This window comes from Chiloscyllium punctatum, chromosome 26 (genome assembly GCF_047496795.1).
Source record: "Chiloscyllium punctatum isolate Juve2018m chromosome 26, sChiPun1.3, whole genome shotgun sequence".
NCBI classification, from domain to species: domain Eukaryota; kingdom Metazoa; phylum Chordata; class Chondrichthyes; order Orectolobiformes; family Hemiscylliidae; genus Chiloscyllium; species Chiloscyllium punctatum.
In genome coordinates this window covers 23,679,095-23,694,166 of record NC_092764.1, presented here as the reverse complement: position 1 = coordinate 23,694,166, position 15,072 = coordinate 23,679,095, and the positions used below count along the sequence as shown (strand labels likewise).

At 40.0% G+C, this 15,072-nt stretch overlaps 1 protein-coding gene across 1 annotated transcript in view; it reads left to right on the top strand.

Moving 5' to 3' along the window:
- cdh13 (cadherin 13, H-cadherin (heart)) overlaps positions 1-15,072 on the top strand; it is a 1,093,338-nt gene that overhangs the window by 1,062,936 nt on the left and 15,330 nt on the right. Inside the window, exon 12 of the mRNA XM_072595947.1 lies at positions 3,027-3,260. Within this exon, the coding sequence (XP_072452048.1) occupies positions 3,027-3,260 (234 nt within the window). The remainder of the gene's footprint in view (positions 1-3,026; positions 3,261-15,072) is intronic.

Below are 15,072 nucleotides of genomic sequence, written 5' to 3'. Positions count from 1 at the left end.
ACCACTTACTTTGTTTACCTTACTTAATGTGGAAAACATTCAGTATAAAACTATTGAGGGAAAAATACAGTTAATTGTACTTAGCATAAATCAATTTAAATTTATAGGGTATAAGTCTGTGGTAAGTTACAACATGTTGTAATTATTAGTCATTCTAAAGCAGATGGAAAATTGAAGTACAAATGGAAAATAACCATACATTTTACTGAAGCTTATTTGCATTTTTATAAATAGTATGTGCAGAATTCGATTGCTGCAGCAGTGTTGTTGTACATTCATGAAGAGATGTTACTCTGTAAGTGTTTTGATATTATTATTCTGGACCTGAACAGTATCAATCTGAACATATATACAAACTCAGAGCAGAAGTAGACCATTTTGGCCCTCGAGTCTACCACTACCATTCAATAAGATCGTGCTTGATTTAATTATGGCCTCAACTCCACTTTCCAGCCTGCCCTGTTACCTTTGGCTCCCCTGTTAGTCAAGAATCTATCTACTTTCACCTTAATAATATTCAATGAACCTGCCTTTACTATTCTCTGGGGAGGAAAGTGCCATAGATTCATGACCCGCTGAGGGAAAAAAATTCTCCTCATCTGTGCCTTAAAAATTGAGTTACCTTATTTTTAAACTGTCACCTCGTTCAATGCAAATGAATTAGTCAGATCAAACTGACAGAAAATAGTTTATTAAAGTTATGTTAACAGATATCTCTTAAGATTTGAAGTTTATGAAAATATCATTTTAAGTTGAATGAAATTAAGAGAATTTTCATGTCATGTCTGCGCCTATAAAGAAGCATTATGGTCATTTTCCATTATACTGTCAGTATCTTAACCTCAGTGCCTAACATTGAAACAGATTAGCACTTAGTGCATCAAACTGACCCTGAATAACCTTGCCACACAGAATTCTGCCACTGCAGTCTCTCTGGACATGATAAACACAACATGCGGAGATGATTGACATTTTTCTTTTATAAGGTCTAGTTCCAAAATGTTCACACTTCACTATCCTTCAAGGTTGAAAACAGTACCTTTAGGACACGCAGAAGTGAGAAGGATTAGGCTTTCCAAAATACAGGGGAGTTAATTTGTCTAATACTATTATATGATGTAAATGGACAGCGAGTAACATAAAAGCAATGTTGTCAAAATCATTGACTGTATTGAGGGAACTGTTCAAAAATTGTCAACTTTTTAAAAATGTAATTATGATATTGATATGAAAATTGCATGTTCCTGTCTCCTACTGATTGGATTCGGATAGCACAGCATGTTTATTTATACACTGTTAAACGATAAATTATTCTGTAAAGATAAAGATATTCAATCAAATGATTCTTGAATTTTTATGTTTGAACATTCATTATATAGTTCTATTTTAAGTTGTTTCTAGTTACTAAATAAAAAGTAGAAGTAATTTTCACAACTAATGTTCTCATTGGAGAGTTGAATTGATGGCAGTATTTTTAAAGAAATAAGGCTGTATTTATTTGCACTGAAAAGAAGATAATGTGGCAAATATTCTACAATTCACACCCTGTGGTAAATCCAAATACAGCTTCTGAATATCGATATTGATTACTGTGGGAACAGTCAAGGAAATGTTGTAGCCCTGGATTAGCAAACCTTTGAGGTCGTGACAAGGTGTGTAAATGGTTTCCATAAATCTGGTAATGTGTGAGCTAGAATGTTGTACAAAAACCCAACTGGTTTATGAATGTTCTGCAGGGAATGCAACATACTTTCCCTATCTTGCCTGCCTATATGTGATTCTAACTAGCTCATATCATGTGATTGAGTCTTAATTAGGATTTAATGTTGAGATTGGCAAAAATGCCTACCAGAATTCAAGAACCAATAGAAGTATTATCAACTGTATACTTTAATTTTGATAGTATCATTTTAAAGCATTTTAAGTGTTGAAACACAAATATTTTGGATTAATGATTGCACTGATCTCTGATTCAGCAGGTTACTGGTTCAAATTTCATGCAGAGCCTTAAATATAATCCAGGCTGATACTTCAGTGCAGTACCAAGGGAGTATTGCAATAGTGGAACTGCCACTCTATGGATCAGATTTCAAACTGAGCTCTTATCCTTCCTCTCAGTTGAACAACTTGCATTTATGTAGTGCCTTTAACATAACTTTTCTGTGAAGTTGTGGAACGTTTTGTCATCAGGAAAAATACCTAGACTTGATAAGGCATGTACTAAAATTATTTCAAAATGTGTGTTTAAAAGTTATCCTAAGAGGTTTTAGGAGAGAGAATAGGAACCCAAATTTTCACAGGCTCTCCATTATGGCAAGGAAACAACAAAAAATTGATTAATTACACCATTTGAGGTACCCAATTTTTAATTAAAAAGACAAAAATCTGGATTACAAAATTGCAATTAATAAACCAAGTAAGTACTACACTACACAAATAAAATAATACATTTGCTACTTTAGTGACAAATATACACGTTTATTTATAAGGACATAACCTATAGAAAATTGGACTTAGCCCATTTTCAATCCTGAGGGAAAAAAAGGCTCAAAGTTTAACCCAAATTTTATCCCATGCCATAGGTTTGAAGAAAACAAAATTAGGCTATTTTTTCTTACCTTAAAACTTGACGAGGCGAGGGGAATCTGTAGGGACAAACTGGACCCACCAGCAGTGTGTAATAGTGATGTGATACTGGAATAAGCCATTCCAAATTCCATTTCCATTCATTTGCCACCCATCACCCTCTGAAATTTGCCCACATTTCCAGCTCCATAAGTGGGTGAGTTTGAAGAAAACACTTCAATTTTATTCGGGTGGCCTCCCGCTATCCCTTCAAGGTTACTCTGCTGAAGGCCTAGGACCAAAACAGTCCACATTCAGACTTAAATCAAAAAAGGATCCACTGGCTGCGCAGTGATATTTGACAATGAATTCTAGTCATGTGTTTATTGAAGGGTCTTTCTTACACACAAGCAGAAACCTGTTACAGTTTAACTAATAAATGTTTATGCTCTAACCCTTAGGTGTCCCTGTTGCCACTGGCACTGGTACCTTGATCATCACCCTGCTGGATGTGAATGACAACCCACCCTCTGTTTTCCCAACCATAGCAAAGTTCTGTGAGGATACAAAAGATGTCAACGTTGCAATCTTGGGGGCAACAGACAAAGATCTCCATCCTAATGCAGATCCATTCAAATTTCAATTGGGCAAGCAGCCTGGAATTGAAAAAACCTGGAAGATCACTCAAGTAAACAGTAAGAGACTCTTATTTTGATTCCAGAACAGGTTATTGAAGAATCTGTCAGTATGGTGTTCCAATCCTCTGATGATGTACAGTACTGAATAATACATTGCAGGCTGGTGCTTGCAATGCTTAACACACATGCCAGCAATTTCATGGAGCTATATAGGCCAGGCAGCTCATCACAAAGGTAGAGGAAATCAATAGTCTGGTGCCATCAACCATTCTCTTGTAGGTTTGGCCCATCAAGGCAACTTCACCATTCAACATGATCAGGGCTGAGCCTTTATCTCAGTGCAGTACTCCCCCTCTCGCTCTTTTAACCCCTTGACACTTTACAGATTTGTGTAGTAAAGAATTGCACAGATTTACCACCCTCTGAAGAATGATTTCCACACATCAGTTTTAAATGGTCCACTGCATATCCTGAGAGCATGACACCTTGTTCCAGATGCCCCAGCTAGGGGAAATATTATCCTTGCATCCTGTCTATCCAGCCCTGTCAGAATTGTATCTGTTTCAATGAGATCCTGTCTCATTCTTCTAAACTTCAGTTAATATGGCCCAGTCAACCCAATCTCTCCTTGTATGACGAGCCTAAAATCTCAAAAAGTAGTCTGATGATCTTAGCTGTCCTCCCTCTATGGCAAATATATCTTTTCTCAGGTAAGAATACTCCAGGCCTTCAGAAGTTGTCTCACCAATGACCAGGCCAACTATACCATTGCTCCTGTACTCTCATCCATTTACGATGAAGGTCAACATATCATTTGCCTTCCTTACTATTTGCTCTACCTGTAGTTTGCCTTCAATGACCTGTGTCCTTTTGTGCATCAACATTTCCCAATCGTTCACCATTTAAATAGCGCTCTGCCATTCTGTTTTGCCTACCAAAGTGGATAACATAACAATTATTCATGTCATATTGCACTTTAATCACTGAGCTTGCTATGTCGCTCTGAAACCTCATTCCATCCTCCTCATCTCACGTGACTAGTTTTGAGCCATCAAAAAACTTGAAAATATTACATTTGATTCCCTCATCCAAATTGTTGATATATACTCTAGGGATTCCTGTCAGCTAACCAATTTTCAATCCATGCCAGTAAAATACTATTGATCCAATGTGCCTTGATTTTACACCGTAATCTCATATATGGAATTTTATCAGCTTTCAGTTCTCCAGCACAACTTTTTTTTAACAAATGCTATCTTCATTCAATTGCTCCCTCCTGAAAAGATCCTTGCTTCTCTATCATTTCTGCGAAAGATTTGCCACCTTCTGTGATGACAAGCCTAAAGTAGTTGTTTAATCGCTCTACACTTCCTTGTTCTACATTATTAATTCTCCAGTTTCAGACTGTAAGAGGCTTTCATTTGTCTTCTTGAATCCTTTTCTTTATACATAGTTGTAGACGCTCCAAATTCACTTTTATGTACTTTGGAAAATTTACTCTCAGACTTTACTTTTCCTCTCAATCAATTTCTTGGTCTACTTTGCTCAATTCCAATCTGTTCCCATTTCTGAGGCTTGGAACATTTCCCTGCAACTTTATAATGACTTCTCTTTAAATCTCATACCATCCTGAATTGATTTTCTTAACCATTGTTGGATCACTTTTCCTGATGTGTTCTTTTGTCCAAAGTAATGGATAATTGCTGCAGTGCATCATAGAGTCATAGAGATGTATAGCATGGAAACAGACCCTTCAGTCCAACCTGTCCATGCCGATTAGATATCCCAATCCAATCTAGTCCCACCTGCCAGCACCTGGCCCATATGCCTCCAAACCCTTCCTATTCATATACCCATCCAAATGCCTTTTAAATGTTGCAATTGTACCAGCCTCCACTGCTTCCACTGGCAGCTTATTCCATACAAATACCACCCTCTGCATGAAAAAGTTGCCCCTTAGGTCTCTTTTATATCTTGCCCCTCTCACTCTAAACCAATGCCCTCTAGTTCTGGACTTCCCCAACCCAGGGAAAAGACTTTGTCTATTTACCCTATCCATGCCCCTCATAATTTTGTAAACCTCTATAAGGTCACCCCTCAGCCTCCAACGCTCCAGGGAAAACAGCCCCAGCCTGTTCAACCTCTCCCTATAGCTCAAATCCTCCAACCCTGACAACATCCTTGTAAATCTTTTCTGAACCCTTTCAAGTTTCACAACATCTTTCCGATAGGAAGGAGACCAGAATTGCACGCAATATTCCAACAGTGGTCTAACCAATGTCCTCATCAGTTCCTTAAATAATAACTGTTGCCTATCTAATGTTATACCTTTTAATGAAGTTACCAAATCTATTGCAACCCACTCACCCTCCTATCCCTGTAGAGTCGCGCAACATAGCAACAGACCCTTTGGCTCACCACATCTGTACTGATTAACAAACACCAAACTCCAGGTTTGATTCTCCTCTGCACCATTGCCAAGGTAGTTCTATCCTTCCAATTGTGTGGCGATGGGAACTGCATGTGTATTCTATCTGTGACCGAACCAATGTTTTATCAAATTGCAACAAGACTTCCTTGCTCCTGTGTTTAATAGTGTGGCTAATGAAGGCAAGCATCCCATCTGCCTTCTTCACCAACCTGTATACCTATGCTGACAACCTCAGGGATCTATGGGTTTGTATATCAAGGTCCATTTGTTCCTCAGTACTCCCTAGAAACCTACTATTCATTGAGTATAACCTTCCTTTATTAGACCTCCCAAAATTAGTCAATTCCCACTCGTCAGGACTAATTTCCAGCTGCCATTACCCTGCCCAATTTACCACTTGGCCAGTATCAGACTGTAGCCTGAGACCACCAACACTACCAATTTTTGTGTCACTTGCAAATTATTAATAATATCTTCTACATTCAAATCCAAGTTATTAGTGCACATAACAAGCAGAAAGGGTCCTGGCACCGATCCCTGTGGTACAACACTGATCACAGGCTTTCAATTACAAAAACAACCCTCTGACATCACCCTATGCTTTCTGTTTGTAAACCAATTGTGGATCCAGTTTGCCAACTTGTTGGATTCCACTGATTCTTATCTTGCAGACCAGTCTTCCATATGGGACCTTCTCAAAGGCCTTACTAACGTCCATGCAAACCTAATGAAATGCACTACCATCATCAATGTAATGTTTAGTTGCTGGTATTGGACTGGGTGGACAAAGTTAAAAATCATACAACACCAGGTAATAGTCTAACAGGTTTATTTGGAAGTACAAACTTTCAGAGCACTGCCCCTTCATAGCTGACACTTAGTATCTGGCAAAGGAGCAGTGCTGTGAATGTTTGTACTTCCAAATAAACCTGTTGCATATAACCTGGTGCATGAGTTTTAACCTCATCAATGTACTTAGTCATCTTTTCTAAAAAACTCAACTAAATTAGATGGTATCTCCCTCCATCAAATCCACGCTAACTGTCCCTGATCAATCCCTGCCTTTCCAAGTGTTGGTTAATCGTGTCCTTCCAATAGTTTTGCTACCACTGACATCAGATTATCTATCTGTATTTGCCTGGCCTAATCTGCCACCCTTCTTGAACAACGAAATCACAATAGCTATCCTCCAGTGTCTGGCATTTTACCTGTGGCCAACAAAGTATTAAGTATCTATATTGGCCCCAGTAATCTCCTCCCTTGCCTCCCATAGCAGCCTGGAATGCATCTCATCAGGTCCTGGGGACCTTTGCACCTTTATGCCCACTAAAACATTTAATGCCTCCTTCTTATTAACCTTAAAAAAAGTTCTATAGAGTCACCATCCCAGCTGAAAGCCCCTTGACAGTGTCTTTCTCCTCTGTAAACATAGTATTCACTTAAGACCTCACCCACATCCATAAGCTCCATGCATATGTTGCTCCTTTAGACTCTAATCCTCTTAGTATTCTTTTAGAAAGCCCTTAGGGTTTTCCTTAATTATATCTGCCAAAGATGTTGTATGCCCACCACTCCCTCCCTGCCCTACTTTGTGCTCCTAATTTGCTTTTTAAACTACCTCCTCCTCCACTTTCTATACTTTTGAAGGGCCTTCCCTGTTTTTAATGCGCAGTACCTAACATATGATTCCTTCTTTTTCTTTGTCAAATTCTTGATATCACTTGACATCCAAAGAGGACTGTGGGATGCCTGTAGTTGGACATTTGACACATGACTTAACTCTGATGACGGTTTTACTGGTGGTGGTTAATAGATGAAAAATATCATGAGTAATTGGAAAAAAAATGTTTAATTATGTGCAAGAGCATTTCTGGCTGTTAAAAAAGATGTTGAAAATATGAAATAAACTCCAAAGAAATAATGTAATCCAAATTCATGTTCAATAGCTCTGATGGTGTATTCTTCAGCTTTTCCACCTAAGTGATCTTATAAAGCATCTCATGTTTCATGATTAGTTTTTAACCATCTTACATTTAACAGGTACTCTCTCCAAGAAAATCAATCAATACCAGCATTTTTCTAACCCAAGGAAATAGTCCCAATCTCCAACAAACTGTTTAAGATTCAGGCAAAGTATTTTCAAAACACAAAACCAATCTCTTTCAAGGACACTTGTTCAAATGTTAGTAGTCTGATCTATTTTGAGTATCATTTTTGTATCTTAGGATGATACCTTTACCTGTTTTACTATCTTATATTATGTTCCCAGTGATATAATATATTCTGATTGTATGAGTCTTTACTCTTCAAGATGCTGCTCATCCAAATAATCATGTTACACCCGTCATTTATTTTGAATCCATTCAAATCTGTCCTTGGGAATCATTCATTTTTGGTACCCAAAATCAATCTTCAGGTAGTTCTAGTATATTGCTTGAACTTTCTTCACTTCCAATGTTTTTAATGATACCAGCTGCCACAGGTTCTGTCATTAATGTCATCCAGTCCTTCCATAGGCCTGAGGAGATGCAAGTGACCTTGTCCCCTATTGCTTCTACTCTACCCCCTTCCATTGTGCTCTCTTTAATGCATTTAAGGGCATATTAGTATCACTGGCTAGGCCAGCATCTATTACCCATATCAACGAATCCCACAAGATTAATGACTGTGAAATGCTGTATTTGGGTTATGTGCCTGAAATAGCTGGTGAGCTGAAGGTATATAGAGGCAGAAAAAGAGTTGATCTGTGACTTGTGGGATTGCTATGTGAATGAGTGTGAAGGAGTCTCTGGGTGTTTGATTCAAGAGTTGAGGGCCTGGGTGACTGAAGGGGTTCTTGTATATTAAGCAGGGGTAGGTGAACGAGTGAACAGAAAATGCCAGTTAGAAATGTGGTCTTGACCACCCACTGGGATTGTATGACCTCTTGGGGCACTGTCGATCCATATATCAGGGATTGATCTCCCTGACCATCATCTTCATATTTCTTCTGAGGGTCTCCTGTCTCCTTTTACAAGACCATGGTATCTCTAACTCTTTCCACTTTAATTTTCAGCGCCAAATCTGTCACTGTGGAGTCTTCAGTCTGCACTAGTGTTTCATTTTTAATAATTTCAATGGTGGCAACATTATTCAGTGCAGCATCCCTTTAAGAGGGTCAAGGACCATTAAGAAAAGTGAGCTCCATCTCGTCAATGCCTATCAGCCTTCTGCTGAGGGCAGAGATGGGATAGCAGCATAGAACTTGCTTGGTCCTACACACCATCACACCATCACAGTAGCAAGGCTGGAGAGCCACATGTGCAGGACAGGGAGAGGTATGTTCCTCCTGCATGATGTTTGAGGTGAGGGACGACATTAGTGTCCCATCCAAGTACATCTGCAGGAAGTGCACCCAACTCTCGCTCCTCCAAGACTGTGTTAGAGAACTGGAGCAGAAGTTGGATGAACTTCGGATCATTCGAGAGGCAGAGGCTGTGAAAGATAAGAGTTACAGGGAAGTAGTTACTCCTAGGCATGAAGAAAGCTGGGTGACTGTTCGAAGGGGGTAAAAACAGTCAGTGGAGGGATCCTCTGTGATCGTTCCCCTGAAAAACATGTATACTGTTTTGGATGCTGTTGAGGGCGACAACTTACCAGGGGCATGGATGGGGTGCAGGTCTCTGTCACATAGCCTGTTCCTGTTGCACAGAAGGGAAAGAGGGAAATGAGGAGAGTGTTAGTCATTGGGGACTAGTAGTTAGAGGGTCAGGTAGAAGGTTTGTTGGGAACGAACGAGACTCACGGGTGGTGTGTTGCCTCCCAGGTGCCATTGTCCGTGATGTCTCGGATCGTATCTTTGGGGTCCTGAAGGGAGAAGGTGACCAGTCTCAAGTCATGGTCCACGTAGGTACCAACGACATAGGTAGAAAGAGGGATAGGGTTGTAAGGCAGGATTTCAGGGAGCTAGAGTGGACGCTGAGAGCTAGAACAAACAGAGTTGTTATCTCTAGTGTGTTACCCATGCCGTGTGATAGCAAGGCAAGGAAAAGGGAGAGATATCAGCTGAACATGTGGCTGCAGGGATGGTGCAGGAGAGAGGGTTTCAGGTGCTTGGATAATTGGGGCTCATTCTGGGCAAGGTTGGATCTGTACAAACAGGACAGTCTTCCCTTGAACCAGCAGGGTACTAATATCCTGGGTGGGAAATTTGCTGGTGCTATTCGGGTAGATTTAAACTAGCTCAGCAGGGGAATAGGAAACTGAGGTCTAGTTGCAGTGTACAGGAGGATGAGAGTAGGGAGGACAGGGACAGGATTTCAGGATCACAGGAATGTGCTTGCAGACTGCAAGCTGGTTTGAAGTGTGTCTACTTCAACACCAGAATTATCCGAAATAAGGTAGGTGATCTTGCAGCATGGATAGGTACCTGAGACTTCGATGTTGTGGCCATTTCGGAGACATGGAATGCATGTTGCCGGTTCATTAAGAATAGACAAGGTGGTAAAAGAGGGGGATGTGTGGCCTTGTTAGTCAAGGATAGTATAACGGTGGCTGAAAGAACTTTTGACGAGGACTTGTCTACTGAGGTAGTGTGGGCTGAGGTATGAAACAGGAGAGGAGAGGTCACACTGCTTGGAGTTTTTTATAGGCCTCCACAGAGTTCTAGGAAGGTGGAAGAGAGGATTGGCAAAATTATTCTGAGTAGGAGTGAAAGGAACAGGGTGGTCATTGTGGGAGACTTTAACTTCCCCAACATTAACTGGAAATGCTGTAATTCTAGTACATCAGATGGATCAGTTTTTGTCCAATATGTGCAGGAGGGATTCCTGACACAGTATGTCAAAGGGCCGACAAGAGGGGAGGCCACACTGGGTCTGGTGCTTGGTAATGAACCAGGCCAGGTGTTTGATTTAGTGGTAGGTGAGCACTTTGGACAGAGTGACCATAATTCAGTTACATTTAGCTTAGCGATAGAAAGGGATAGCTACCTGCCACAGGTCAAGAGTTATCAATTGGGCAAGGGCAATTATAATGTGATTAGGCATGAGTTAGGATGTGGGGGATGCAGACAATGGACATGTGGAGCTGGTTTAAGGAACAGATATTGCGTGTCCTTGATAGGTATGTACCAGTCAGGCAGGAAGGAAGTGACAAGGTAAGGGAACAGTGGTTTACTACAGAAATTGTATCTCTTGTTAAGAAGAAGAAGAAGGAGGCTTATGTGTTGATGAGGCAAGATGGTTCAGATGAGGCGATGGAGAGTTACAGATCAGCTAGAACAGATTTAAAGAGAGAGTTACAAAGAGTAAAGAGAGGACATGAGCAGTCTTTAGCAAATAGAATAAAGGAGAACCCTAAAGCTTTCTATAGGTATGTGAGGAATAAAAGAATGATTAGGGTAAGAATAGGGCCAGTCAAAGACAGAAGTGGGAAGTTGAATGTGGACCCTGTAGAGATCGGAGAGGTGCTAAATGAACATTTCTCATCAGTATTACTCATGAAAAGGAGCATATTGTAGAAGAGAAGAATGATGAGATATTAGACTAGAAAGGATAGAGGTTAGTTACAAATAGGTGTTATCAATTCTAGAAGGAGTGAAAGTAGACAAGCCCCCTGGGCCGGATGGGATTTATCTGAAGATTCTCTAGGAAGCTAGGGAGAAGATAGCAGATCCTTTGCTTTGATATTTGAGTCGTCATTGTCTATAGGTTTCATACCAGAGGACTGGAGGATTACATATGTTGTGCCCTTGTTCAAGAAGGACAGTAGAGATGACCCAGGTAATTATAGACCAGTGAGCCTTACTTCTGTTGTAGAAAAGGTTTTGGAAAGGATTATAAGAGATAAGATTTATAATCATCTAGCAAGCAACAATTTGATTTCAGATAGTCAACATGGTTTCGTCAAAGGCAGGTGTGTCTCACAAACCTCATTAAGTTTTTTGAGAAGGTGACCAAGCATGTAGATGAGGGTAGGGCAGTTGACATGGTATACATGGACTTCAGTAAAGCCTTTGATAAGGTTCCACATGGTAACCTGCTGGAGAAAATGCAGAGGCATGGGATTAAGGATGATTTAGCAGGTTGGATTAGAAACTGGTTTTCTGAAAGAAGGCAGCAAGTGGTAGTTGATGGACAATATTCAGCCTGAAGTCCAGTTACTAGTGGTGTGCCACAAGGATCTGTTTTGGGACCACTGCAATTTGTCATTTTTATAAATGACTTAGACGCAGGTGTAGGTGGATGGATTAGTAAATTTGCAGTTGACACTAAAGTCAGTGGAGTAGTAGACAGTTTGATAGTGCTGTTAAGAAGGCATACAGTGTGTTAGGTTTCATTGGTAGAGGGATTGAGTTCCGGAGCCGCAATATTATGCTGTAACTATACAAAATGTTCGTGCGGCCACACTTGGAATATTGTGTACAGTTCTGGTTGCCATATTTCGGGAAAGATGTGGCAGTATTGGAAAAGGTGCAGAGGAGATTTACCAGGATGTTGCCTGGTCTGGAGGGAAGGTCTTATGAGGAAAGGCTGAGAGACTTGGGTCTATTCTCATTGGAAAGAAGAAGGCTAAGAGGGAATTTTTTAGAGACATATAAGATGCTCAGAGGATTAGATAGGGTAGACAGTGAAAGTCATTTTTCTAGGATGATGATGTCAGCTTGTATGAGGGGGCATAATTAAAAATTGAGGGGTGATAGATTTAAGACAGATGTCAGAGGCAGGTTCTTTACTCAGAGAGTGGTAAGAGTGTGGAATGCCCTGCCTGTCAATGTACATTGGGGAGATTTAAACAACCCTTGGATAAGCACATGGATGATGATGGGATAGTGTAGGGGGACAAGCTGACAATATGTCACAGGTCGGCGCAACATCGCGGGCCGAAGGACCTGTTCAGCACTGTATTGTTCTATGTTCTACGTTCTATGTTCATGCTACCCACCTCTATTAAAACCACAACCAGTTACCAAAGCTATCCAACACCCCGTGATAATCTGATTACTGTTTGTGTTTTGTTTTCACAGCTGACTTGTGGTATTGTTTTTTTATATATCACTCTCTCCAGAGATGTTATTACACATCTCTGGAACAAGTAGGACTTGAACCCAGGCCTCCATAGATCAGAGGTAGTGGCAGTACCGCTATGCCACAAGGGCCCTCAAATTGAATTCAAAATCACTTCTGCTTTTTTGTTGTTGTTGTTGTTATATCCAGGAGTGTCATTACACACAATCAAACAGCTTTCCCACCACTAAATCACTCTGGGTTTTTTCAGAAATTTACATGCAAAGCCTACTACAAGCAGTTGTCACTCTCAAAAGTGGAGGGTTGGGTAGGGAGAGCGGTAGTGGCTAAATTAAAATGGAGTTGGAAGGGGATATAAAATATTGTAACCCTCGCTTTGCCCACCTCTCTCTAAAGGAACTGAGGTTTGGTTTGCTTTTATTTTTACTTCTTCTCTATCTAGAAGTGCTCTTGCACACAACTCAATGGCTGTTCCACCACCAAATCACCATGACTATTTTTAAAACCAATACCCACCACCAGTAAAACCACTTTTGTGTTGTTTGCAAATCTGGATATATTACACTAGATCCGTTCCTCCAGTTAATTCATTTAGATTGTCAATAGGTGAAGTGCCAATACTGCTTCTGCCACACCCCACATGCATCGACTTAAAAATTTTATGACACAGAATTTATAGCAAAAGTTTACAGTGTGATGTAACTGAAATAATATGTTGAAAAAGACCTGGATTGTTTGTTAAATCTCCCATCTGTTAGAATAACCATGTTGGTTTCAGTTCTTTCATATGTAAATCGCAAAACTTTTTTAAAAAGTTGTATTCTCAAGTGAACTTTAACAATTGGTTCTATGTTGGTCCAGACAATATATTGACGGTGTGAGCTTCCCTGTGTGAGACGTCTGTGCCACAATGGTCAGACTGATTCTAATCTAAAAAATGGATTTACAGAATCTTACATGAATTCATGCAGTTTTTGAGCAAAGTAAAATATAATTCTGCTAGTACAGATTCACCCCACAAACTTAGGTGTGTGTGTGTGTGTGATCATATGAGAGAGGGTCCACATATGTGTGTGTGTGTGTCTTTTTCAATATATAATTTCAGTTACATCACACTGTAAACTTTTGCTATAAGTTCTGTGTCTTACAATCTTATACTCCACAATCACCTGATGAAGGAGCAGCACTCCGAAAGCTAGTGCTTCCAATTAGACCTTTTGGACCATAACCTGGTGTTGTGTGATTTTTTTAACTTTGTACACCCCAGTCCATCACCGGTATCTCCAAATCATCTACTTAAAAATGACCAACTCATTCCCAATCTGTTTGCAGTCCATTAGTTGATCCTCTGTTTAAATATTGTCTCCAACTCATGAATCCTATTTGTGCAACATCCTTTCCTATAGCATTTTGCCTTTTAAAAATCCAAACATACTAGATTCACCTGTCATTTAAATCCTCAAGGAACTGATCAGTAGATTTGTGGAACCTGATTTCCCTTTCAAACGGCTAACCTGACTTGAGTGAATTATATTATCTATTTAATCATATTAAGCATGTTTGTGCCTGTCTTGGAATTTCATCTCTGAGTCCTTCCATTTCTCCACCTCCCCTTCCTCCTTTAAGATCCTCCTTAAAACCGAGCTCTTTGAGCATGCTTTCTTCACACTTTCAAATCTCCTTTTTTGGCTCAACATTTAGTTTCTTCACTCACCACGAAGTGCTTTGAAACAATTGTTGTCCATTAAGGACAGTTCTGTAAATATTCTCTTTTCTCTGCCCAATAATAGCAGATTTCATGTATAGACTATGGTTAACAAAATCCTTAAATAATTAACAATTTCACAAAATATTTCATTCGCTGTGCCTTGTCTTCAGCATCTGAAGGATTCTCTACTGTCGCACTGAGAATTTCTTTACATTCTTTATCTATGTTTGAAGTTTCTTTACATTCTCAATGGAACTCCAATTAGTGTTTAGATTTAAGATGATTTTATACTGCTGGTTTGAGATAGTTCTAATAGAGTTCTTGTGCTTTCAAGCTTGTAAGCCAGATATAAAGATAATGGGCAGACCTTCCCTGGTGTGTTGTGGGCAAACATAGAATCACTATAGTGTGGAAACAAGCCTTTCAGCCCAACAAGTGTACATCAACTCTCTGAAGAGTAACTCACTCAGACCCATTCCCCAAACCTATTACTCAACATTTACCCTTAACTAATGCACCTAACCTACACATCCCTGAACACTATGGGCAATTTAGCATGGCCAATTCACCTAATCTGCACATCTTTGAATTGTGGGAGGAAACCAGAGCACACAGAGAAAGCCCGCACAGACACAGGGAGAATGTGCAAACATCACACGGACAGTCGCCTGAGGATGGAATTGAACCCAGGTCCCTGATGCTGTGAGGCAGCAGTGCTAACCG